Raw genomic sequence first — 26,348 nt, 5'->3', positions numbered from 1 at the left:
GACACAGTATTATATTCCTCTCCTCTACAGATCTGACGCCTCGTTTATAAAACAGCGTGTAGGTACGCCTGAAAGGTTGGTGTACGTAGGAAACCCAAACGTGACCGTAAATAGTCAGAAAAACTGTTTAAGTATACAGTTTATTAATTCAACAATAGAATCATCCATGTTTCCATCAAATAATATCAGAAACGAAGCTGCTTGCATTGTACACAGCTCACTGGATGTAACACACAGTTACATCACACTTTTGTCCCACTGTTAATAATGTAACAATTATTCATATAGTAAAAAAAAAAAACCCTGACGTTTGTGGAGCAGCAAAAGTTTTAGAGACGACTGTGCACAGACAATAGATAATACATGTGGCATGACAAAAGTTTGTGCATCAATCAAATCAAGTTATGTAAGTGTTCTGCCACAGACTCAAGCCAATTAAGCCTGTTTTTGCATTTAGTTCAAACACTTCAAACACATCTCCCCGCTCTGTATGTATCTGGGCCTGTGCTTTCATAACTACTAATATCTAGTCTTTTATTGACTCTCTAAACCTCGTCCGACACAGCTGTTGTGTTTTTAATTTATGCATGTTTCTCTCTCTCTCTCCTGATGAGAAAAGGTCAGAGGTCATGTCCATAATCTTTATTTCATGTACTCTACACTTTCAGTTCACCCACACAAACACAATATAAGGCCCCTAAAGGTCTAAAGGTGAACATAGTTAGTTTCAATCAATAATCAAGATTGTCAAGGATACGCTGCATGGTTCCAACATGACCTTCCAGTCCCACTGCATGTTGTCCTTGTGTTACAGGTTTCTGATGGGTGCATCTTGTGGAGGAGGCAACATGAAGGTAGATGATGCGGTCTATGAGTCTCTGGGTCTGCGGCCTCGACATGCATATTCCATCCTGGACGTACGAGACGTGCAGGGTTACAGGTACTGATGGACCAACTCTGAGTTCTTCGAGTTTCTTTGTTCTTTATTTCTTCCGTTTCAAGCCGTGGCTGTGGGTTCAGGAGGTAGAGCAGCTTGTCTTCTAACCAGAAGGTTGCCAGTTTGATCCCTAGAGTAAAGCTGTTGACTTAAGGTGCTTTTCTAGTCTCGATCACACTAGTCCAGTTTTCTACAGGGTCCTCCTTTGGCAGATAAAACATTTTTCTTGGTGTTACAAATGTGAGAGAGGGGGAAACAGAGAGAAAGTGACAGAGCTTTTTTTTTATTCTCCAGTCATCATTCTCATTATTTTGGCACAGCAGCCAGGAGCATTTTGGGTTTCATTGTTTTGCTCTCGGACACATCAGCATGCAGAACAGAGGAGCCGGGAATGAAACTGGTTAGAAGACGAGCTTCTCTTCCTATTCAGTCACGTTAGAGGATGAAAAGCCTTCAGTTAACAGTGATGCACCTGCACAGTATGGCTGCATCTCTGCTTTTCACTGACAAAAGCAGGCAGTGAACGAATGCCTGTTGTCAAAAGTGAGCAGTATGACGGCGGAAGCTTCGCTGGGTGAAATGATCCTCCCTGTGCTTCAGATTGTTGCGGCTGAGAAACCCCTGGGGTCGCTTCTCGTGGAACGGCAACTGGTCAGACGAGTGGACGGACTGGCCGAAGCACCTGCGTAATGAGCTCATGCCTAATGGCAGCAGTGAGGGCGTCTTCTGGATGGAGTACAGCGACTTCATAAAGTGAGAGCCAGTCTTTTTGTTCCACCTCAGGAAACAGTTGGTTTACGGTGGTTTCATTCTAGATCTTTCATATAGTAGTGCCTCAGTAATCAAATTGAAGATGAGTAATCACGTCTTAGGCCCTGTTCAAACCTGATATTAATATCCTTCCTGAGAAATCTGCAAGCGGGCAACATTCAGTCACACCTAGGGTTGCAAAATTCCATGGAAGTAAACTTTCCATGGGAATTTGCGGGAACAAAATGTTCAAAATTAAGGTTGGGAACTTAAATGTAGTTGGTAAATAAGGTATTGTTGCATAATTGTGGCTAAAACGATTAGATTTAATGCAAATGTGGTGAATTCCACGATCACATGCAACTAGCACACAACTTACTGCATACTAATGAGGCCACACCCCCTACATGCACTGTGCATTCCTTCATCACATGACATGGATGTGTTGCCAGAACCGGATAGAGCTTTTGTGTAAGTACGTGACTAGCGAGTACTGTGTATTAAACACATTACATTTGTTTCTCTTCTTCCATTTACTTGTTTACCTTGACTTATCATTCGTGATATAGCTGTTGTAGCTGCAGTTACTAGCTATTATACAAGGAGTAGCTCAATGACACATGTGAACAACCTTAATCAGCATTAGACGGTGTCGTCCTGCTATTCCACGTCTTTGAGTTGATTAAATTTAAAATGTTATTCACAAGGACTGGATAGAGCACCTCCCCTCTGGCTTGCAGAATTTTTTTTTTTTTCCAGTTCCACAGACCGTTCCATTTGTTCAGCAGATAGCTAGTTATATTTTTTATATTTATTAAGCCTTATATTCACCAATTTAGTTTTAAATTGGTTAACACAGGAGATAGAAAGGAGAAGGGAATAGCAAGAAGATATAAATCAAAACAAGACAGACAGAAAGGTCATCAAACTACGAAAAAAAATGAAATTTATTTACATCTGTTTACATTCATTCTGCATGAGTGACAGGTAAAGAGAGAGAAAGAGTCAGAGTGAATCAAAGCTCTACTATCACTGATGTAACATGAAATTGGATTTTAACCATCAGACAAAATCCCAAACTAATCAAAGTGAAGCTGCAGCAGGTCAGAGGACGTCAGCTGAGGGGCAGTCTTAAGTACACGAGGATAGATGAGTCTCAGTGTGAGCTGATGAATTCACTTGCTCAGTCTTGCCCTGAGGCCTTCAGGAGTCACGACAGCAGCAGGGATGTTATCACTGCTCTTTTTCTGCCTCCTCGTCCTCCCACAGATACTTTGACTCGGTGGACATCTGTAAGATCCACTCAGACTGGCAGGAGGTCAGGCTGCAAGGCTGCTTCCCCAACAAGGCCAACGGACCAATCGCCGTCACATCCCTCACTGTGCTGGAGAGGACCGCGCTGGAGTTCGCCCTCTTCCAGGAAGGAAGCAGGTACAGTGAAGCCAGAGCGTCACCTATACGATCTTTTTCTTTCTTGTTTTTAAACGTTTTCCGTAAACACGGCATCATTTCAAGAAATGTCTTCATCCCCATTAAAACCTCCTACAGTAAATGGGGCTTTTCCACTCCATGGTACCGGCACGGCACGGCACGGCACGGCTGGACTCCATGTGGTTTGCTTGGTTTTCCGTTACCATAGAGTACTATAGTACTCCTCAATGTGGACGGGGTGATCACACTTTGTTTTATACGCGACACACACTAACTAGTGACTTGTGTAGCAGTTGTTTTCCGACGTTCTAAACACAGGAACTGAAAAGTGTGTTCCTTATCTATTCAATACAGAACTACATCTTTTATCTTTCAAATACGGAACAAGTATGTTTTTGGTTTTTTTTAAACATGTGACCATCACAGGCATGTCTCCTTTATAATTTACAGACTCTGTGAGGTCATTCTTGAGATTATTCTAGACTGTGTTTGTCATGTGTGGTAAAAATGTGTGATTAACCTCCAATGAATTCAATTCAAAATGACTTAAAGCCCTAGTAGTAATGCAAACGTTAGTTATGTTATTTCAAAAAAGACACGTTTTATTAAAACCCACAATGAGTGATCCTGTTTGAACAGTCGCGTTGTGTTGTGACTGTTTTCTGTACACAACCATTTGTTTGACAGAGTTTGCTCTTGCTGTTTGTACACATTAGGCACATTAGTCTTCGTAATGATGAATATAAGCCGTGAACACAGATAACTAAAACAGACAGTTGTGCATTACTACCACATTTTTTTTCTGTAATCACAACACACGCTGCTCTGTTTTGTGTAATCTGTAGTTCCTTAATCTCGGCCGCTGTAACACTTGACCAGATTTATGGGCAATAGTCGTCCATTTGCTGGCAGCAGCGTCTGCATATTTGAAACTATCGTTCACTCTCTGGCTCCCACAGAAGTCTACTGGAGTGTCGTAGCTCTCTTTTCTACAGCTCTTTCTTGCATTTTCCTCCCCAGGCGTTCGGACACGGCAGACAGCCACCTGCTGGACCTGTGCATCATGGTGTTTCGCGCCTCCTTGGGCAGCGGCAACAAGCTGACCCTGGGCCGCCTGATGGCCCACAGCAAACGGGCGGTGAAGAAGTTTGTGGGCTGTGATGTGATGCTGGAGCCCGGGGAGTATGCCGTCGTCTGCTGCGCCTTCAACCACTGGCAAATGAACGTCAGTGCAACTGGAGGTCCGGTCACGCCCAGTAGGTGTAACGATGCAGTGTTAAAGTTACAGTCACATGAGCTTTTTTTTTATCTAAAACTCATTTCTGTCTCTTTTTCTCAAAAGTCTCCAGCCCAACGAGTGGAGCGGTGCGCCGCCCCAACCAGGACTTCCCTGGCTACATACTGGCCATCTATAGTTCCAGACAGGTGATGGTGGAGCAGGTGGAGGCCACCCCCATCACACTGGCTGACGCCATCATCCTCCTCACGGAAAACAAAGGGGAAAGACATGAGGTGAGAAGTTGTAAATAAGTGGAATCTATCTATAATGTTCTGTTTTTGTGACGTTTTTGACGAATAAAAAACATTAGAGAACCACACAGCTGGCAGAGCTCAAAGCTTAGTGGGGGCAGTTTGACCTCTTATCTCATAACATCAGTGACGAAATTAAAAAAGCAAGAATTCTCTCTCTCGACATCTGACTACACAAAAATGACTACACACATGATGTTTTCTGTCCGACACGTCATTGATGGAGTCTTCTTCTTTCCTCTCAGGGACGTGAAGGCATGACATGTTACTACCTGACCCATGGCTGGGCGGGGCTCATAGTAGTGGTGGAGAACCGCCACCCCAAATACTACCTCCACGTCTCCTGTGACTGCACTGAAAGCTTCAACGTGGTGTCCACGCGCGGCAGCCTCAAGACCATCGACAGTGTCCCGCCTCTGCACAGGTACTCTCTTCTCTGAAGGACCTTTGTCGTCAAAACCATCCTCAGTAGATTACAAGCTCCGGGAAACGATGATGCTGCATAGTCATCTAAATTCACCCAGTTTGATCTAGGCTTTAGTTTCCTTGTACATACGAACGCAGTCCTCAGTTAGTCGTCTCTGAGTTAAGTTTCTTTGTGACTTTACTGTAGGAATGCTCAACACAGTGCTGTGTGCATGAATGTAGATTTATGGCCTCATCACCTGGAAGTTCTGTCCCAGATAAAAGGAACTTTGCACGACAACCTGCTCTTTCAACGGCGCGTCAGGTCACGTCTTAAAAAGCTGATTCTTACTCACTCTTGTTCAGTCTGTTGTGGGTTACGGGGGGTGAGATACGAGATGTCTGTCGCTGCTGTGGCGTGTGAAGGTCCAAAGAATCATAAGAAATCATCAAACAGAGGCAGAGTAATAACAGACCCAGGTCCACCTGTTTGTTTACTGATGAGTTTCCCCTTCTGTGTGCACTCTGTCTCCCCCTGCAGGCAGGTGCTGGTCGTGCTTTCACAGCTGGAGGGTAACGCCGGTTTCTCGATAACGCACCGCCTGGCTCACCGCAAGGCGGCCCAGGCGTCTTTGGGGGACTGGACTCCGACAAAAGCGTCCCACAGCCCACAGCTCACTCCTGACATTGACGGTCTGCATCGGCCCAGGCCTCTATGACCACCGCCCACTTCACCTTCTACTCACACAAACACTATGAAGTGTCTGAACACTGGAAACGTAGGCCGCGGAGTGTGCAGTCCTAACACAGGGAACGTGTGTGTGTGTGTGTGCGTGTGTGTGTGTGTGTGTTGAATGAACACACGTGAATGTAGAGCATGAGCAGGAAGCCGTTCTGCGCTCGCCTGCTAACGCTGACGTCTTCATCCGCCCCTTCTGTACTCAGTCCCTTGCCAAGCGTCTGTGCCATGTCGAGGATGAAGTGAGCGGACCGCGTGAAATGACCACGGCGTACGCGCAGAGCGGTCACTCTGTGAGGCGCCTTCCAGGATCCGCCTCAGACCACTTTACAGTCTGGACGTCTATTGTGCGAGCGCCGTACGTGCAACAGACCTCGCTCCTCCCTTTGTATTTGCTCGGAGATCGGCCGACTGTCGACGAGCTCCGCTAAAGCCAGCATGGAGTGCTGTAACTACTGAGCCAATCACCGGCACGTTCACATCTTATGAGCCAATCAACTGCAGACATCAGTCACTTCCTCCCCCTGTCGCACCCTCTGTGATGGAAGCGGAGGAGAACAGGAGGACAGTTCACCTCAGTGTGGTGCTGAACGAGCCAAGACCCTAAGTTGCAGTTTTCACTCACACTCGGTGTTTCATGTTTGCTGATTCGAGCCAGAGCACTGGTAACACAGTATCAGTTTGACCGCGCCGCGGTCTCGTCCACATGTGTGTTTTCATGTCAACAAACAAAGCCATCGTTCATCATAGCGTCGCGAGTCCCCTCCCTCCATCAGCACAGTGCTCTGTAGCGCCCCCTAGCTCAGGACCAAACTCACAGCGTGTACAGTCAGCGGAAGAGGAGCAGAACCTCAGGCAGAGTCGGAGACTGGTGTGTGTGTGTGTGTTGTTATTGACTGCTGTTTCTAACAAAAGTCCGAGTTCCGAGTTAAATGGAATGCAGCTTTTGCTCCCAGTGAAGCCAGACGTTAGTAACCGCACACAGAGTCCTCCATCCGGCTGTTTCAGTCAGTCTACATTTCCTTTACTTTTCCTCTCTTTTGATAATCGATGAATAGGATGAATGAATAATATTTCAGTTAACTTTTGCTGAGACAAGAAGAAGAAGAAGAAACCTCTGAACCTCTCTCTGTCTGTTCAATCCAATTTGTACCGTCTTCAGTTTTGGGGTGAAGTCATTACAAGAGCGTCTTTGTGTTTCCTCAGACATGCTCTTTCTTTGTGTGGTACAGAAGATCGGCGAGTGTTTGACTGCCTGTCGCGTTTTGTCGATGTCGTCTGTGAGAGGATGAGTCTTGGTTTGCAACAGCACACAGTCTTCATGTTATTTTGTTTCCCTTTAGTATCAGTGTCTGTTTCACGCACATGTTTTTCCACGGTTTCCCCCGCCGTCGCGAAGCTCTTGCTCACTCGTTGCCATAGCGACATAGACGAGTCTCGGAGAGGGAGGAGAGATCCGTGTGGTACGATAACTTCTATGTTGTGAATTAAGAAATAAAACTTGAAAGCTGATGCTGGAACGCTCTGAGGAGCCGCACAGTGAGGGATCGTTCGCGAAGAGTTTTGAAAGCGTTAGGTTAGTTGTTGTGTTTTTTTGAATGATTGTATGAGGCCGGGACTGGAAACATGGCTGCCAGCAAGACAAAGCACCCGCCTACTAAAATCTACTCCTGATAGGTCTGTCACAGCTTCTCGCTATTAAGACTTTTCTCCTCGGCTAGAATCTGAAGTTCGTGTAGCCTCGTAAAGCCCCGAGTCCCTGCAGCACACAGTAGTTGGTTATGCACTGCTGCTTCCATCACTAATGGCCTATTTCCACCGGCTCTACTCGCCTCGCCACGGCACGGTTTAAGTAGCGTTTCCACTAGCATAGCACCTGGTACCAGGTACTATTTTTAGTGCCTGCTCAGGTGAGGTTTCAACAGTAGGTAACTATGCGATGATTGGTCGTGCAGCGGAGATATAACCTAAACCGCGCCGTGTCATGTCGTGCCGAGGCGAGTACAGCCGGTGGAATTACGCCATCGGTGTTTGAAGTCGCACAAACTTTGGAAATGAGGCAGCAGTGAAGCAGCAGCTCCTGTTTTCAGTCTGTCTCGCCACTTTAATTCTTTAGGCATCTGCAACGTGTGTTTAGACACAGGGGGCGCCAGAACACCGTGGTTCAGATCAGGACTTGACCTCAGTGACCTCAGCGATGTTCGGCTAAATAGACGCCTGGCGTCCCGAGTGCCGTCCTCTCTGCTGTGAGTGTAAACAAAAAAAATGTCTCCCAAAGAAACAGGAAGTGCAATGGCCACTGTCGTCTATGAGTGTGTGTGTGTGTGCGTGTGTGTCACGGCAAAGTAGCTGTGAATATAGTGTGTAATTTATTTGTACACATGATATCCAGGCCCAGGTAATGAAAACTGTGGATGAATGACACATAATAAAAGGATCGTGATCATTTAAGGCTTGAGTTTGAGGAGAAGTGAACGTGCACTGAAACACCTGCAAACACATGACATTGTTTTTGTGTTGTTGTTGTTGTTTTGTTTTTTTTTTACTTGTCATAACAGTCATTTTGGCTCTCGCTTGTGTCCAATGATGAGCAGAATCTTGTGATGTGGACTCTCCTGTCGCTCAGGGGCGCCCCCTGCTGCCACTGCTGCTGCTGCTGCTGCTGCCAGCACAGCAGGCGACGCCTTCTCTCGTGTTGGATTTCCTCCTTGTAACTTGTACAGACTGCAAATATAAGCCACACAGTGATTTAAAAAAAAATAAAATGAACTGACCCTTTTAAACCTGTAAAAAAAAAAAAAAAAAAAAGTCAAAGTAGAAACAAAGAGAAAATGAAAACAAATGCTGAAAAAAGTGGATCTCTGATTAATGTGAGATATATTTTATTGACGGACATGAATATATGTGTACAAACTAATGTATGTTTCATTTTCAATCTCAGGTTCAAATGGACCAAATACATTTTTTTAAAATTGAGAGCTTTAACGTTTGTCTTTATTATGAAAATAACCTTTGTTTTTTTGTGTGTTTTTGTCCACAAACCAAAATGATTCACCTTTAATGATTTCTTTGTTTTTATGGCGCAGAGAAAGCAGAAAATATTCACATTTAAGAAGCTGAAACAACCAGAAATCTTCTTTTAATCATGGAAAAAAAGCCTCAAAGCGTTAAATCGATGATGAAAATGAGTGAGGACGAGTAATGGAGTAAATGTTTCAGCTCTAACTGTAACCATGTGCTTTATCAGCAGTTTATTCACACCTGCTTCTACACTATTTTGCTGTGTCTTTTGTTTTATTTCTTGTATTATTTTGTTGCAGGGTTCTCACTCTCTGGTATCCTGCTAGTGTATCCTTGTGTTGCTGTGTTTGTGTTCTCCTCACAAACCTTTCCTTTTCACTCCACCCATCTATGTTGCCTTCCACTCCTCTCTTTATTGGTCCCCACCTTCTTCCCAAAGCACCTCCTCCTCCTCTTCTTCCTCCTCCTCCTCCCCAGCACCAGCACCAGATGACCGGAGCACTCCTGAGTCCTCAGTCCACTCTCTCCTCCTGTGGCGTGAGTGAGAGTCCAGCAGACACAGTGAAGCCGGCGCGCTCGTCTGGACTCACAGGTACACCTGCTGAATGTGTCCATGTCTGTGGTGACCGGGTGAGACCTGAGGTCATGTGTGAGATATACTGTGGAATATAGATATTAGAGAGCTGATCCATGACAGACATGTTTGTCAGACGGGCAGAAAGGTCAGCACCACACGATGATCACGTTTCTTCTCGTCTTATTTGACGATGGAGGAGGAGGAGGAGGAGTTGTTTTTGGTGATCAGGGTTTCAGGGTTAAGAATACCTCCAGAGTGCACGTCGTTTTTCCACCTTTTACTTTTTCTCTGTTGCCAGTCTGACCTGAGGAGGCGGGGCTTGGGACGTGTCTGTGTGCACACCAGAGGCACCACTGGCACAGAGCCTTGAAAACAAAAGGATGTGATATTTTTGGAATGCTGCTGGTGCCGGACTGGTTGTGTTTTGGTACCAGGCCCAGTTTGAGCGACAGATCACTGAAACTCTGTGTGACAGGATTTAGCAACTTTATCACCTCAGTGGTCATTATCTTTTGTTGCCATGACAATGTACTCTAGATTGTAGTATCTTGTCATGATTTTTGGATCAATCTGGCTGTGTGTTAACCCTTAGAACTCATTCTTAGATAGCATTTCAGCTGCTTTTTTCCATTATTATTTCCATACCATGTTAAAATGCACAGTTACAGTTTATACAGAGGCTATAAGAATGTGCAACATAGTGTCTTATATCCTCTTTTTCTGTATCAAGTATGTCAACACCTGAGGAAAAAGTACTCAAAATAATATTCTAAATCGGATTGAATTTGTGAAATTTGGAAATGCATCACAGTTCAAAGTTCACTTGGCTCGTTTTTATGAACAAAAAGAAAAGAAAAAACTGTTTCATTTTGTGACTTCTGCACAATTATTGCTACATTAGAACATTTGTGATTTTCTGTCCCCCACGTTCACTCTTGGGGCGCCCACCTGGTATTACAGGGTGTGGAGAGAGGTACGTGATGTGCGCTTGTGTGACTTCCATATTGTTTAGCATTGTCATTATGCATATGTGGAGAATATCATGCTAAATTTGACACGCTGTACATGTTTATGTTTTTATGTTTATTTTATAGAGGGCACGTTTCCCTATGTTTCATATGGAAGCCCATTTCCGCCAGTGTGATGGAAAAAAAATCCTGTAACTTATTATAATGACTTAGTATCTCAATATATTGACTTAGTATCTCAAAATATTGACTTACTATCTCAATATATTGACTTAGTATCTCAATATATTTACTTGGTATCTCAAAAGTACTGACTTAGTATCTCAAAAAATTGACTTACTATCTCAAAAAAAAATTTTAGTATCTCAATATATTGACTTAGTATCTCAAAATATTGACTTAGTATCTCAAAATAATGACTTAGTATCTCAAAATATTGACTTAGTATCTCAAAATATTGACTTAGTATCTCAAAATAATGACTTAGTATCTCAAAATATTGACTTAGTATCTCAAAATAATGACTTAGTATCTCAGAAAATTGACTTAGTATCTCAAATAATTGATTTAGTATCTCAAAATATTGACTTAGTATCTCAAAATAAACACTTAGTATCTCAAAAAATTTATTTAGTATCTCAAAATATTGACTTGGTATCTCAAAATAATGACTTAGTATCTCAATATATTGACTTAGTATCTCAATATAGTGACTTAGTATCTCAAAATAATGACAGTATCTCAATATAAAGAGATAGTATCTCAAAATAATGACTTAGTATCTCAATATATTGACTTAGTATCTCAAAATAATGACAGTATCTCAATATCAAGAGATAGTATCTCAAAATAATGACTTAGTATCTCAAAATGAAGAGATAGCATCTCAAAAATAATGACTTATTATCTCAATATATTGAGATAGTAACTTAATATATCGAAAATTGAAATAATATTGAAAAAAATTGAAAAAAGGTATTTGAGTGCACGTGAGAGGACATAAACACACCAACACATCTGTGACAAATCCGATTGAACGACGTGGCAGGCCTGTGTCCTCAGAAGAATACACTTTTTTTTCTTTGTAAGTGGAGAGTGAAGGCCAGAACATGGCTTCTGAAATCCCAGCGCTCCCTCAGTCCATCAGCCCTGCGACTGGCACTGTCTTTTCTGACCAGTCTGGCTTTTACTCTCTGGACCACAACGTGCCAGGTCTGTCCAAGACCATTCTGAACAAGCTCAACATGAAAGACTATGGAGAGTACAGGTAAAAGAAAAACGTGATAATGACCACGGTTTAAAGTAGTTTAAGAGTGATTTATTGATGTGGCTTATTTTACCCCACACTTTGATTCCAGGGCTGCCTTGGAGGGAAAAGCGAAAGGAACGTCGTTCCGCAACCACAAGGAGATGTTCCAGAAGATGGAGGAGACATTTAAATTCTGCGCAGGCTGCAGCAAACTGCCTGAGCACCTCACTGAGGGACAGTGTCTGAAACGCTGCGTGAAGTGAGTGCAGTGTCATACCTCACACATAGAGATGTGAAAAGTCACATAATATGCATTATAGTAGTTAGTATAATATGGAGCTGAAGGGTTCTTATGATCCCATGCCTTCTCAGAGCCCAGGTCACCGTTGCGCTCTTTCCAAAATTCAAGCATTAATACATGAACATTAATCTCTGCTGACACAAACAATTATTCGTGTGAGTGAAACCCGCTCTGCTTGCTGTTCAGCTCCATCATCAGCCGCCCAGGACGCTGTTGCTAAATAGCTGCCGTGGGTCACATGTGGTGTCAAGTGGCAGAAATGACCGACCGCCGGATTCTCTGAGCGGGATTCATTTCTATGCAGCGCTGCACTTTATTAGGATCTTAATGGAGATTATCATGTCACAACTCTGCAGAGTGTATTTTAAGAGCTGAACTGCGATATTATACTGCATCTATCTATCTATCTATCTATCCGTCTATCTATCTATCTATCTATCTATCCGTCTATCTATCTATCTATCTATCCATCTATCTATCACCTATCATCTATCTATCTATCTGTCCATCTATTATCTATCTATCCATCTATCCATCTATCTATCTATCTATCTATCCATCCATCCATCTATTATCTATCTATCTATCCATCTATCCATCCATCTATCTGTCTATCCATCTATCATCTATCCATCCATCCATCTATCCATCTATCTATCCATCCATCCATCCATCATGGTCCTAGCTTGCCACTCAATGTGGGCGGAGTCATCATATCTATACATATATATTATAGCATAATAATAATGGTAATATGATATGTATGATAGTAATAGTAGCAGCCTCAAAACTGGATCTGGATCCTGCAACCTGCAAGGTGAGGACAGAGAGAGAGTGAGAGAGAGGGAGGAAAGGAAGGAGAAAGACACAAACCAGGGAGAGAAAGAATCTGGTAAGGATGCCACCGAGGAGCCTCCATAAGGAGATGTGCCTGGCACAACTGGGAGGAGACCTCGGGGAAGACCAAGGACTAAGTGGAGAGATTATATCTCATCACTGGCCTGAGTGCACCTGGGGATCCCCCAGTCAGCGCTGGGCGATCCAGACTGGAGCAGAGAGTACGACACTATGATACAACATTTTTTAATATATATAATAATATAAAATATACAGAATATACAAATACATTAAAAAACCAACACCAAACACCATCGGAAATCAAGGACCAAAAAGGAATTACCAATCATCAATTATTAAGTATTCGCTAAGAAACACAGAATTGTAACATTTCAATTATTTACACAAATATCAACTGAAAACACAAGTGACAAAATAAACTTTTCCTTCCCCTCCACTGGTCTGTCTCAGGTGCTTGAACGTGTACTACTGCACCAAGGACTGTCAGAAAAAAGACTGGCCTCAGCATAAAAAGGTCTGCAAGACGCTGCGTCTGGTGGCCATCGACAGACTCGTGGAGTGGCTGACGTTCACAGGTGAGAGATGACAAGGTTGTGCCGTTGGAATTGAAAAACCTCGAGGAATCATTTTCCCAGAGATTTCTTAGTGACGCTGTGTTTTAAAGCTGAGCTGTAAAGAAAATATCCGAGGCAGAAACGTCTCCAGGAATCTCCTAAACAAAAGAAGGGAACCAATCGCAAACCCCTGATGCGATACAGGCGAGGTTAGCGCGACGATGACGGAGCAGCTGTTGGAAAGGTCTAACATACTGTAGCTGCCCCCAAGTGCAGCTGTCTTTTTCGATTCGGCTGTTGCTTCCATATTAAGTGACTTGCTCCATGAAGTTCCCGGGCAAAAGTTGTTAAACGCCACGAATAGAAAGCCATCGCTCGGTCCAAATGATTACAGAGACATTTTGATCTATGTCCACTAGTGACGCCTCTTGAAAGTGGGAAGTGATTACACCCGTTCCAGACTCATAGTCTAAAATGAAATTGAAATGCTAACAAACTGCCAACACCACTTTCCATCCATCTTCTACTGCTTTATCCTCCACATGAGGGTCGCGGGGGCTTTTGATTGTTTTCTGTGGTGGAATGTTTACATGTCCTCATTCACGCTCTACTCCAAGGACAGGTGACCTTCCGCTGCCCGCTCAGCCGTGGTCTAAGTCGGCCGCTGAGGTGAAGAACTGGGACGACTGGCTCCTCATGAGGGAGGACCTCACGCCACGTCTGGCCGCCATTTTGTCTGGAACCAAGATGGAATCCCTGTGGGAAAATGTCAGCAGGCCACGACCGGACGATGCTGACCTGCAACAGTCGCTATGGCGACTTCAGAGCGTGTTCCTCTCTCGCGTTCTCACTGTTGGGATGGCCGTGCAGCTCTTTGGCCTGGATCCACGCAGCAAGCCCCTCACTGTTCATGTAGTAGGGGTATCCCATAATGAGACTATGGGAGCCAGGCTGACTGACTATGACGAGCTGAACCACATGTTCCCCGGACATGAGGGCATTGAGATAGTGATGGTGGGACCAGAGGTGGTGAATGGTCCCATCATGAGGCCGCCGCTCAGAGCATTTGGTCCCAGGAAGAGGGTCTACATTAGTGCCAATAAGGGTCTCTATCATCAATTCTGGGAGGAGCTGGTGGAGAAAGAGGAAGCAGCTAAGCCAGACCTGGTGGTTGGATTTCATCCCGGTATGGAAACATTGTAGAAATGGAATTGTACTAACTATAAAATGTCCAGACGTCAAGTGTGGTTCACAAAAATGTTGCGGTGCTGCCAGCGCTGAAGGCTCGCCGTCATAAAAACTGAGACATGAGGAAAAACTCACAGAGAGGCAGACACATGTTTACATGGCAGCCATTCTAGTTGTAGTCTTTTGGAGTAAAATGCGTTATTAGTTTTAGTCACATTTTAGTCATTTCGATTAAAAAAAAAAAAAAAACGTAAATCGGGCACCAGGGGTTGGCGGCGGTGTTGGCAAACCCACCCTTGGTGTGGGAATGTTCAGGTTTTAATTGACAGATTCCGCGCACAAGAAGCAGAAATGTCGTGCATTTTGAACGTCTGTCCATTTTCGTCGAAAATTCGGAAACCTCACGCGCGTCTCGCCATGTTTTCGTCATCAAAGATCCACGTTCCTCTCGCCGCCGTCTCGTAGCAACACTGGTTCACATGGAAAAGTCACGCACAGCGGCTTAAAGTCTGCGACATCTTAACAATGTCACTGTGAGACAAGCCTTTTCCGACTGGAAAACTACAATTTGCACCAAATTCCACCGAGAACATCCATGGTCTTATATAGCGGAGGCACACAGGCTGCTACATGCCAGCATTGTTTTCACTGAGAGTGAGGCTTGGTTCTCAGCACAGGGAGTGTACGTGCCACAGTCAGTGCTGGAATAACGTCTGTCAGCCACATAACAATAACCTATTTCAGTAAACACTCACTACGTTTTTATGGGGGATGTGGAACGCAGCTGGGAAAGAGTCTGGCCTCAGATTGCTGGACTCGGCGTACAATTGGAAACTGGTAAGCTGCTCTTTTGTGAGGAGAGTCTCAGTCCACCCGCCATCAGATTCACGCAGGCACACACTGCATTAAAAACACTCAATATTAAGACCTTTTCATTCTTTATTTGAAATAAAATACAGCACCAACGGTAACGGAGGAAGAAGCGTCTGACGCTCATCGTTTAAACCGTCTATCCAATCGAAAACCACCTCGTTAAAAAGGCCGGCGCTGCAACCCTTACGCCGCCCCTAAGCTCGCGTACCGAATTGTTTCTGTGACCCTTAAATCTGTAAAGCACCAGTAAAGCTTGGACACAGCCGCCACCCATAACTCCTGGTCAGTTATTAGTGCTATCACTGTGGGCTGCGACCACAGCTAAATATAACTGCACCAGTCATCCTGTGGGTAAACTGCTTAAGTGCCTGGCTGCACTTCATCACGCAGAGCTGGCAGAGCTGTTCAAGTGACCACAGGAATATAAAAGAAAGGTGTGTGTGTGTGTGTGTGTGTGTCTGGAGCAAACACTGACCTCGCCAGGACCAGTTGTCCTCGTGGAGACCAAAACCTGGTCCTGAGGAGGCAGAACCTAATTTCTGAGGACGACCAAGAAATGGTCACGTCAACGCAGTGTCCTAAGAAGAACTAACCGTGCAAACCAGTGTGTGTGAAAGCTGATGAAACGTGAAGTCTTGGCCTTAAGAAAGGGAAGATGATGTCAGCTGTCAGCTCCCGCTGCTTCGCGAGATGGATGGATGACATTCACAGCCAACGGGCGGCTCACAAACACAGCAGCTAAATAGATTATTGCTTATCCCTGAAATAAACAGCATTTCTGTTGCGCTAAAAGATGAATATAAGGAAACCGTGTCAGTTATTTCAGTTGGTTAAAGGGTTAAATTTTCAAAAATATTATTAATATTTGATGTGTATATTTCAGGCAGAAGTAGCTTTAAAACACTGACAAACAAATATTACTATATAATGTTTTTACAGCCGTTTTCTGCCACTAGGAACTCATTAGGAGTTTCTTAAATACCTTAGCTATTTTAAGATAACTTAAGAAACGGAGAAGACAGTTCTAAAGTTAAAGAAAAATGAATATCCTCTGGAAAATGTGAGCTATATTCATTCAACACAGCCAAAATGGCTTAACAATTAAAAACAGAATGGCTGAAAAATGGCCTAGAAACCCCTCTTGACCGTATCTCCTCGTGTTTTACCACACTGACAAGTATAACCACAGTATTGTTGTATTTATCCTCTCTGTCCACAGTTCAACGTCCCTGGAAAGATCAGGCATGTCACGTATAACATGACACCCTCTGTGCACCGTGACCTCACCGTGACCTCACCGTGAGAACCCCTCGTCAACCACGTCACCTGCATCCACAGCACGCACATCATAAAACAGCTGAAACTAGTAAAAAAAAAAGGACATAACGTTCCTTATCTTATCGATGAGCATGGGAAAGTTGGTTGTGAGCTCTCGGTTTGGTTTGATTTATAGCGTTTGCTGCCACAGCATCAGTCTGATGCCTTGTTCACACGTACCCAGGTGTCATTTAAAGCTGCTAAACCCGTGTGGATGGAAGTTTTCTTTTGTGAAACTACAGCAAGAAAATATCAGCTGTGGATCTCTTGCAGGAAATGAAACTTCCTGCCAACTGAACTCCAACCTCCATTTCCTCTGAGACAAGTGGCGTGTTAATGCTTTCCTCCGTCCCTCTGAAGGTGGATCCACTCTCCGGATCTCAGCTGACCCCTCTGCTCACCTCTTGCCTTTGCCACTCCCCCAGCTTCTTGAGCACCTGGTCATGTCTGTGTGAGTGCTGTCCTGCGGATGAGGAGGGAGGGTAGGGTGTCAGCGTTTGCCATAATGAAGAAACTGAGTTGGTTACTTGACTTGTGGCAACTTGTATATGTTTGCCCCGCTCGGTAACCCCTCCCATGTTGTCCAACACCCCCTGCTGCCCTTGTAGCAGACAAATAAAGAAACTAAATGGAGGGAGTCTCTCTTCTAGGTTTTTGCCTAGGTCTGGTTGTAACACTTAGAATTAGCATACAGCGCTCGGCCCGCAGCTTCGGTTTTATAATGTATTATTTATGGCACTGGACTGGACTTGGACCTGGACAGAAAGTCAGCCTCTATCACATGTCGCCCTCGTAAGCTTCGCTGGTTATGATGTGAAACCAGAGTCCCAGGGTTTGAATCCCACCTGTGACAGTTAGATACATGCATTCATCATCTTTTATGTTATGTTATTTGACTCCAGATGTGAGAGAAAGGCCCATTTTTACTTTTGCGTCTCTTAGATTTGCTTACGTTGCCTTTTTATTGCCAAAAATGCTAATTGTGAGACTTTAAATTCAAATTATTATTATAACAGTGCATTTGTATGTAATTTTTACTGTTTAAAAAAATGGTCTGAAGGGACCATTGGCCCCCGGAAATCTTCACATAAAGAACACATGCATGGATAACCCTCTCAATATCAACTCTAAGTCCCTGTAAATTGATAAAAAAAAAAGAAAAGTACCACTTTTCACTTTGTTAACCCACAGGAAAATGTGTTAGTAACCACTTTACCAAATTTGAGTGGTAATCAAAGTTAATTCTTGTTAAGGATCCGTCTTTGGTGCCTTTCCTGTGAGGCTTTGTGTAGCTTTCGTGCACCTGCTGCGTCACTGAAACCACAACCGCTCACATCCCAAATCCTGATTGAACCCATGCACCAGTCTGGATTTAAGGAGCTGATCACAGTGATCAGAGTGTGTGTTTTTGTCCACAGGGTTCCACGCTCACCAGGGCCTGATAGAAGGCTGGCTGCCCACCCTTCTGTTGCTCAGAGATTATAACATCCCTTCCTTCTTTACCATGTACAGGTCAGTGCACTCTGTTTAATATGGCATACAGAGATAATAGAGCTTTAATGTAAGCCAGGGATTCCCAAAGTCTGGGTTGGGACACAGGATTATGGCAGATTTCTTTTGGGTTTGCTGAATTTTCCCAACCTTTTAGTTACAATGTATGTGTACATGTTTTAAATTAGCATGCATAAAATTAAATTTTTGCTCTCTTTTTTAAATCGTTCTCCTTCGGTGAATGGAATAACGCTTGTGTTTCATCCCGACCTCTCTTTGTCCCCACAGTGAGACGGAGCTCAAGTCCTCACTGCAGATTCTGCTGGAGCTGGAGATGCACATCAGGGAGAGTGGCTCAAATCCATTCACATCCCAGAAACCAGAGCAGGTCCAGTCTTGCCCCAACAAAACCCCAGTCTACTGCAACTCTCACTACATCAGTTTCCAGGGACTGCTGCCACAAGAGGACACGGACAACTGACTGATCTCCATAACAACAATCTTCTGCAACAATGATTGATGACAGACATCACTCAAAGCTCAATATGAAGAACAACACCAGTGTTTCCCAAACTATCAGGATACATTCTTACAAGAGCAAAGTTGTGCATAATGTAACGACTCATCTACAGCCGTATCTGTGCGGTCAATAAATTCAAACTTCATCTTACCCCACAATAAAATCTCCTCCGACCCATCGATGGGACATGTGAATATTTTATTTTCACATTTCAGGTTAGGGAGAGAGAAAAAAAACTAGTCAATAGACATAATATCAAATAAATTTTATTAGGGTGTTGCTAAGGTGTCCGTTTGATGATACTGAAACTCTGACACCACTGTGTTTAAGTCTCCTGTGTGTCTCACTGACACAGTCTTTCTAATGTGACACTGACCTCTTGTGGATGGCAGTGGTAAAAAGACATTATTTATTAAAACACATGAGTGTATTTCTGTTCATGATACTGGAACGTTACAAGTTAACTGGACTTACAGTAGAATGAGCCTTGTGTCCACTAACCACACACATAAACTCAGTGATTGTGTGTTGTAGACGTTGATTTTTCAATATCAAATTTAAAAATTAAATATTACAACTAAAAGTAGCCTCCGGACTAAAATGGACTATGCAACGATGAAACTGTATTTCTAGACACCAAATGATTGAAATATGACTTACCCTCGTTAGCCCCCGCTGACATGAGTGCTGCATTATGGGATGATGCTCCAGCTTTATCAACTAGGAGGAGAAGAAGGAGAAGTTGGTGCTTTGGAATCGAGGTGAGTTGGCGTTTCCATCTGAGTTGTGTTGTTTTAGAAATGTGTTTTATTTGTGCACGTACATATTTATTGATTTATTGCAATGCTAAAGCAGAGCATAACCACAGCTCAAATATGACAACTATAACACACACTATGTATTATGTAGCTACTCATTACTGCTATTAAACTGGCTCAGTTTATGCCAATAGGGATGGTCGCTGAATCAACATATTTCAGAATTCAAGATGCATTACTGCATACAGCCCGTTTAGGAAATCTGGGAAAAACAGAATTTGCATCAAAAGGTCTATGTTGTTGTCCGGGGTAAGGTATCGTTTTTGTTCTTTGTCATGTAAATGTATGGAGGATTTCAGCCTTGGGGGACCAGCTTCTGCAGGTTTAAGTGTTTTTTTCAAGACTTGCTTGAGCATTGCATACACATGTTGTACGAGTTAAACTCATTGACAGCTCCCTCATACTTTATAGACCAACTTTCAGTCACATCAGTCCAATCCAAATACCAATGATCACAGATTTTGACATAAAGCAAAGTGAGTCTCATGGCCTGACTCTCATGGCCTGACTCTCATGGCCTGAGTCTCATGGCCTGAGTCTCATGGCCTGAGTCTCATGGCCTGAATCTCATGGCCTGAGTCTCATGGCCTGAGTCTCATGGCCTGACTCTCATGGCCTGACTCTCATGGCCTGAGTCTCATGGCCTGACTCTCATGGCCTGACTCTCATGGCCTGAGTCTCAATGCCTGAGTCTCAATGCCTGAGTCTCATGGCCTGAGTCTCATGGCCTGACTCTCATGGCCTGAGTCTCAATGCCTGAGTCTCAATGCCTGAGTCTCATGGCCTGAGTCTCATGGCCTGAGTCTCAATGCCTGAGTCTCAATGCCTGAGTCTCATGGCCTGAGGCTCATGGCCTGAGTCTCATGGCCTGACTCTCATGGCCTGAGGCTCATGGTCTGACTCTCATGGCCTGAGTCTCAATGCCTGACTCTCATGGCCTGAGGCTCATGGCCTGAGTCTCATGGCCTGACTCTCATGGCCTGACTCTCATGGCCTGAGTCTCAATGCCTGAGTCTCAATGCCTGAGTCTCATGGCCTGAGTCTCATGGCCTGACTCTCAAGGCCTGAGTCTCAATGCCTGAGTCTCAATGCCTGAGTCTCATGGCCTGAGTCTCATGGCCTGAGTCTCAATGCCTGAGTCTCAATGCCTGAGTCTCATGGCCTGAGGCTCATGGCCTGAGTCTCATGGCCTGACTCTCATGGCCTGAGGCTCATGGTCTGACTCTCATGGCCTGAGTCTCAATGCCTGACTCTCATGGCCTGAGGCTCATGGCCTGAGGCTCATGGCCTGACTCTCATGGCCTGACTCTCATGGCCTGACTCTCATGGCCTGAGGCTCATGGCCTGAGTCTCATGGCCTGACTCTCATGGCCTGAGGCTCAATGCCTGACTCTCATGGCCTGAGGCTCATGGTCTGACTCTCATGGCCTGACTCTCATGGCCTGACTCTCATGGCCTGAGTCTCATGGGTGCCCTGCTCTCGCGCAGTCAGGAATGTTCTGGAGTCGACAGATCTTGCCAGAAGGGAATGCACAGGTGCTAAATGTGGCAGCAGAAGCTCCAGTCGCCCCGGACACACTGCTCAGATAACAGGACACAGAGGGAGCCTGTGTGAGACTCACACATGACAGAAACTGACCGGTAAGTTTAACTAAAATGTATCTTCTTTTTTAAAGAATTCACTTTATTTATTTTCTCGTGACCCCAGAGCATTTACTGTCGTCTGAAGCCTCACACAGTCGGAAGAGAACCACCGGGTGCTTATTAACAGTGACTGCAGTGACATTTGAATACTAGCATGCCAACACAACCATGCTTCACTACTTCTGCTCACTGCTCTGTCGTATGGGAATCTGCGACCCCTCTATTCCCCTGCTCACACGGTCGTAAGCCCTGTCTAAAGATAGAAAGGTATAGGCATCATGCAGTTGCCTCTTGGTAAGAATGTAAAAGCAGTTTTAAGTGTGATATTGGGCGACGCAACTGCTTTGGTTCGTCTTTACTGATCAGTTCAGCTTCTTATTCCTCTGTGCAGAGCTTCACTGGAGACCATGGGGAAACCCATGGCCTTCCACTCCCAGAAAGAGATGTTTGAGAAGATGGAGGAATCCTTTAAAATGTGTGCATGCTGTGAAAAGTGGCCGAAGCAGCTGTCAGACCCACACAGCTTGAAGCGTTGCGGGAGGTAAACATGAAATAAGTGACATTTCATACATTAACCCTATAAAGAAAATACAAAGAGATGTTTTGTGTTATGTGTATTTAAGTATATTCTCATCCCTTTGCACAGGTGTCTGAATGTGTACTACTGCAGTAAAGATTGTCAGAAAGAGGACTGGCCCAAACATAAGAAGTTCTGCTCACAGCTGCGTCTCGCTGCCATTGACAGAGTGGTGGAGTGGCTTGTGTTCAAAGGTAAACCCTGAACAATTCTTCCTATTTATACACTCCCAAAATGACTCACTGTCAAGTATTCACATCTGTTTGATTTTTATTTACATAATCGCAATTAAAACATGTCATTTAATCCATTTCCTTAGAAGATCCTTGGTCAGTAAAGGCTGTCTAACTGCTAGATCTCCACACTCTGGTAGATTTTATTTCAGTGAGAGTCTCTTATGTCTCAGGGAGGTCAGCAGTGACTGTGTATCAGTACCTTACCACACCCCGAACAATCCCTTTAATAAAACTCAGTGTGCTTTTCCTTCCTCCATCTTCAGGAGATCTTCCATTCCCCACAGAAAAATGGTCGACGCCCCATTCGCAGGTTCAGGGTTGGGACGACTGGCTTGCGATGCAGAAAGATCTCCCAGCTCACCTCGAGTCAATTTTAAATGGAGCTCACATGAAAGACTTGTGGAGCGACGCTTGCAGGCCTCGACCTCACAATGACGACCTTAAACAGTCCTTGTGGAGGGTCTGCAGTGAGTTCTTCTCCAGGCCGCTGACCATTGCCTGGGGTATGAGGTCATTTGGCCTTCACCCTTATTCCAAACCTCTGACCATTCACCTGGTGGGAGCAGGCCAGAGTGAGACACTAGCAGCCAAACTGACGGACTATGATGAGCTTAACAACATGTTCCCCGATCACCAGGGGATTGAAATAGTCATGGTGGGTCCAGAGGTGGTGGATGGACCCATTGTGAGGCCTCCTTTGAGAGCCTTTGGCCCCAAGAAGAAGGTGTACATCAGTGCCTACAAGGGTCTCTACCACGACTTCTGGGAGGAGCTGGTGAAGAAAGAGGAGGCTGCCCAACCAGACCTGGTGGTTGGATTTCACCCTGGTGAGAACATCTGTCCTGTCAGTCAGTCAGTCATCCTCCACCAGAGGGTCGCGGGGGGTGCTGTGCCAATCTCGGGCAATAGGCGGGGTACACCCTGGACAGTTCGCCAGTCCATCGCAGGGCCACACACAGACAGACTCACACTCACTCCTATGGTCAATTTAGAGTGTCCAATTTACCTAATCCCCACATTGCATGTTTTTGGACTGTGGGAGGAACCCGGAGAACCCGGAGAGAACCCACGCACACACGGGGAGAACATGAAAACTCCATGCAGAAAGGCCCTTGTTCCAACCGGGGCTCGAACCCACCGTGTGACCCCTGTCCTGTCAGGCAAAGATATAATATCAAAGCCAGCATGTCTATGAGGGCCCCATAAGGGACATACAAAACCGTCTCCCTAATATAACCCTTATGGGGCCCTCATTGTCATTTCACTTAACGATACGTGGCTATTTAGAAAAAATGCATTTCTGAACATTGTGTTTTTACTGATATAGTCTTTAAATTTTGATTTCCAGGATTTGATGCCAGTCAGGGCCTGGACCAAGGCTGGCTTCCAACACTTCTGCTCCTCAGGGATTATGAGATTCCATCACTTTTCACTGCTCTCAAGTGAGTGTGTCACAGTCTGGTTTCCCACATCACGAGTAATGCAGCGTTAATAATTGGAATCATGTATTATTAATACTTCAAACCATGTGTTTCACACTGACAGTGAGACGGAGATCACCTACTCCCTGCAGATCCTGTTGGAGTTGGAGATGAACATGAAGGGAAGTGGAGTGAACCCCTTCTCCTCGCTGAAACCAGAGGTGGTAAACTCAAGTCCTAACAAGACTCCTGCTTTCTGCAACTCGCACTACGTGTGTTTCCAGGGTCTGCTGGAGACTGTGGAGTTTGAGGAACCAGAGGAGAACTGATGGAGCTTCGTGCTGCAGAGCACGCACGTTGTTAACAGCCGACAGTTGTGAACCTTGGCTCTAGCATTTACATTCACTATCTTAGTTTCATGTCATTTTACTGCCAGACTGGTGAGATTTGAATATGCCGCCTGTTGGCTCGTGGAGACGTGTTAGTACTTTGTAGGAATAGTAAAACGTGTAGTGATATAAATCAAACGAACAAAGAGAAGACTCTAATGTTCATTTCATTGTTTGCAGTAAAGAAAAAACAATGATTATGAATTGGACTATTAGACACTGAAACCTACTGCAATGCGAGATTTGTTATTTTTAAGAAGAATAAAGCAAAAAAAAACACTCCAATGAATTATTACCTTGCATTTAATGCACATGCAAATATTCTGAATTAAAACTTTACTCTGAAGTTCTCTGAGGGAATAAAACCAACATCAGCTAATCATGCTGCAAAGGCAAGAGCGCTAACCACTCCACCAACCATGTGACCCCGTTCAATATATATTCTGAGAAAAATACGTCAAATGATCTAATATTGTAGCCAAAATCATACCGTTGATTGATCTGTGAATGAGTTGAATCACTGTCAAAATGCTTTGTTGTTATTGTATATGTTTAGAATTCATTTATATTTAACGATATGTATAAAGTTCATACAGATTTATTTTTTTTAAATCAATAAAAAGATGATTAAAATAACAACTTCATCAGACACACACACATGTATATATATATATAATACGTATATTTTTGCATATTTTGGTCCAGAATTCTGGGTTGGGAGAGAAAGCCAGGTCCCTTTGCCCTTTAGATACTGGAGGTGTTGTTATTGTGTCTCTATCTGATATACGTTTATGAAGTTTAGCTTTTACTTTTCTAGAATTTGTCATTTAAATAATGTTTCTTTCCATTGTAGTGGGTTGTTCGTTATGTCTATCTCAGATTTGATGATACATTTTAATTGTTGACAGTGAGGGAACTGTTCTGCCCCAACTGCACATTTATGAATGAGTGGATTAAATGAGATAAACGTGTTATTTTGAAACCAATGATGAAGATGAGTGATTCCCTTGAGGTGCCATCCACCCTCCTGGGCTTGTTGTATTTGCATGTTGTTAATGAGGATTTTTGCCATTTTAATCCCTTCCCACCTGATAGTTTTAAAGTAACTCATTTTAAGTCAGAAATGTAGGTTTATTTGCATTTTTCCCACAAGATGAGCTGTTATTGTTGCCATTTTTAATCCATTTCACTAAGTATTGTCATTGATTTGCTAAACATATATATACTGTTTCAAGGGAGTTTTTCCTTTTCCCAGTTAAATTGTGATATTAGTGAATTAACTGTTTTAAACCCTTTCACACACCAGTCGTGAACACACACAACCCAATCGCAGGAGCAATGGGCAGCACTTGGGGGGGGGGACACAGGGTGCCTCAATAAACACTCATAAGTAAGTTTCTGCTTTAAAACATGCAATAGAAGCATTAGAGGAATATATGTGACTATTCTAAAACTTCAAGTGAAACGTTTAATTTGTTAAAATCCACTTCAAACGTTGGGGACGGAGCCGGATCAATCAAAAATACAACTTATTATATACATTTATACATTTTATTTGTAATTAACAACTTGATTACTATACGTTAATGTAGTGTACATAAGCCTTCATCTGTGTCCATACAGGTTTAATGTCATTTTCAATCATTTCACAGAATATTCATGTGCGTCGGAAGCCGCAGATGCCGAGCAGTGTAAAAACGAGGTCCAGTGAGAAGAGGATCAGATTCACATAGGTCATGAACGCAACCATGAACTGAATGGCCCAGACACAGTAGCTGGGTGGACAGTCGCTGGGACGTGGATTGTTCCTGAACATGAAAATAGGCCACATTATCGCGGTGAAGATGTACAACACCACAGAGATCACCAGAAATATAAACACAAACCTGTCCAAGTTAAAAGGCAAACGTTTCTTCAGTTTCTTGAGGATGTTGGTGGCTATGATTACAGGGAGAATGGGGAAGGGAATGACATATGCCACGACGCACAGGATCAGAGCTATACTGTCTCTGTAACCAGTCAGTGATATGAAGATGATGCAGCTCACAAAGGCCTCCATACATTTAAAGAACCCAGGCAGAGCAGCCAGGTATGTCCCCGTCTTCTTATCCAGACATTTGTCCTTCACTACTTCAAGGACATAGACCAAACCGCACAAGCAAGCGAACGCAGTCACCACCCACCCGTACACGCACGTGGCACAGGCGTAGAAGTTGGCGTACATGACAGCAACAGAAACGGTCATGAGTGCGGAGCACATGGCCATCCCTGTGGCGAAGTCCGGCCAGTCCATACAAAACAGGTCGAGGACGATGTCGAGCTTCATCATTTCAATGATGGTGATGACGAGGGTCATGATGAAGCAGAAGGCCCAGGTGAACATTGCATAGTTCCAGTAGGTATGGCTGCTCCCTCCTCTGACAGCAGCCAGGACAAATGTGACCAGACACAGGAGGATCTGAGCCATGTGCAGGGCGCCTCGTGCAGACAGCAGGGTCGAAGGAGTGAACACCGCCTTGGACATGGTGTCCTTGATGCCGTCAATGACCCCCAT

General features: G+C 44.2%; 4 protein-coding genes across 8 annotated transcripts in view; 3 read left to right on the top strand and 1 right to left on the bottom strand.

Moving 5' to 3' along the window:
- The window catches only part of capn15 (calpain 15), a 53,286-nt gene extending 28,723 nt beyond the window's left edge, over positions 1–24,563 (top strand). For 2 of the 4 annotated variants that reach the window (XM_044014757.1, XM_044014756.1), the window contains exons 6-12: positions 815–940; positions 1,538–1,690; positions 2,957–3,118; positions 4,139–4,374; positions 4,461–4,630; positions 4,894–5,072; positions 5,595–8,243. In XM_044014757.1, the coding sequence (XP_043870692.1) occupies positions 815–940; positions 1,538–1,690; positions 2,957–3,118; positions 4,139–4,374; positions 4,461–4,630; positions 4,894–5,072; positions 5,595–5,772 (1,204 nt within the window). In that variant the 3' untranslated portion in view covers positions 5,773–8,243. Of the gene's footprint in view, positions 1–814; positions 941–1,537; positions 1,691–2,956; positions 3,119–4,138; positions 4,375–4,460; positions 4,631–4,893; positions 5,073–5,594; positions 8,244–15,815; positions 15,845–24,551 lie in introns of those variants that run through there. The other 2 variants (XR_006358294.1, XR_006358293.1) reach the window with 2 other exon arrangements.
- LOC122759721 (putative protein MSS51 homolog, mitochondrial) lies at positions 8,953–18,943 on the top strand. The gene is made up of 7 exons (XM_044014759.1): positions 8,953–9,405; positions 11,448–11,625; positions 11,717–11,866; positions 13,217–13,341; positions 13,943–14,506; positions 18,117–18,210; positions 18,478–18,943. Exons 1-7 carry the CDS (start codon positions 9,204–9,206, stop codon positions 18,668–18,670), a joined length of 1,506 nt encoding a protein of 501 aa, XP_043870694.1. The 5' UTR covers positions 8,953–9,203; the 3' UTR covers positions 18,671–18,943.
- On the top strand, positions 20,940–24,375 carry LOC122759722 (putative protein MSS51 homolog, mitochondrial). Of its 2 annotated transcripts, none has more exons than XM_044014761.1 (6): positions 20,940–21,168; positions 21,563–21,712; positions 21,818–21,942; positions 22,248–22,811; positions 23,333–23,426; positions 23,558–24,375. In XM_044014761.1, exons 1-6 carry the CDS (start codon positions 21,152–21,154, stop codon positions 23,577–23,579), a joined length of 972 nt encoding a protein of 323 aa, XP_043870696.1. In that variant the 5' UTR covers positions 20,940–21,151; the 3' UTR covers positions 23,580–24,375. The 2 variants fall into 2 exon arrangements, with proteins under 2 accessions (XP_043870696.1, XP_043870695.1); XM_044014760.1 differs by having other exon boundaries at positions 23,530–24,375.
- An 888-nt stretch (positions 24,564–25,451) lies between the features above and the next one.
- LOC122759717 (myeloid-associated differentiation marker-like protein 2) lies at positions 25,452–26,348 on the bottom strand. The gene has a single exon (XM_044014753.1). The coding sequence runs from the start codon at positions 26,346–26,348 to the stop codon at positions 25,452–25,454; it is 897 nt and encodes a 298-aa protein (XP_043870688.1).

This window comes from Solea senegalensis, linkage group LG18 (genome assembly GCF_019176455.1).
Source record: "Solea senegalensis isolate Sse05_10M linkage group LG18, IFAPA_SoseM_1, whole genome shotgun sequence".
NCBI classification, from domain to species: domain Eukaryota; kingdom Metazoa; phylum Chordata; class Actinopteri; order Pleuronectiformes; family Soleidae; genus Solea; species Solea senegalensis.
The sequence above is the reverse complement of the archived record's forward strand: the minus strand, read 5'-3'. Positions and strand labels throughout refer to the sequence as shown.

Bases quoted from the DNA above. Each gene is read 5' to 3' on its own strand.
- LOC122759721 (XM_044014759.1), top strand. From the start codon at position 9,204: ATGTTGCCTTCCACTCCTCTCTTTATTGGTCCCCACCTTCTTCCCAAA. The intron at 11,626-11,716 runs GTAAAAGAAAAA...CTTTGATTCCAG, and splicing joins AAAGACTATGGAGAGTACAG to GGCTGCCTTGGAGGGAAAAG. The intron at 18,211-18,477 runs GTCAGTGCACTC...TTGTCCCCACAG, and splicing joins TCCTTCTTTACCATGTACAG to TGAGACGGAGCTCAAGTCCT.
- LOC122759722 (XM_044014760.1), top strand. The intron at 21,943-22,247 runs GTAAACCCTGAA...CTCCATCTTCAG, and splicing joins GGAGTGGCTTGTGTTCAAAG to GAGATCTTCCATTCCCCACA. The intron at 22,812-23,332 runs GTGAGAACATCT...TTTGATTTCCAG, and splicing joins GGTGGTTGGATTTCACCCTG to GATTTGATGCCAGTCAGGGC.
- LOC122759717 (XM_044014753.1), bottom strand. From the start codon at position 26,348: ATGGGGGTCATTGACGGCATCAAGGACACCATGTCCAAGGCGGTGTTC.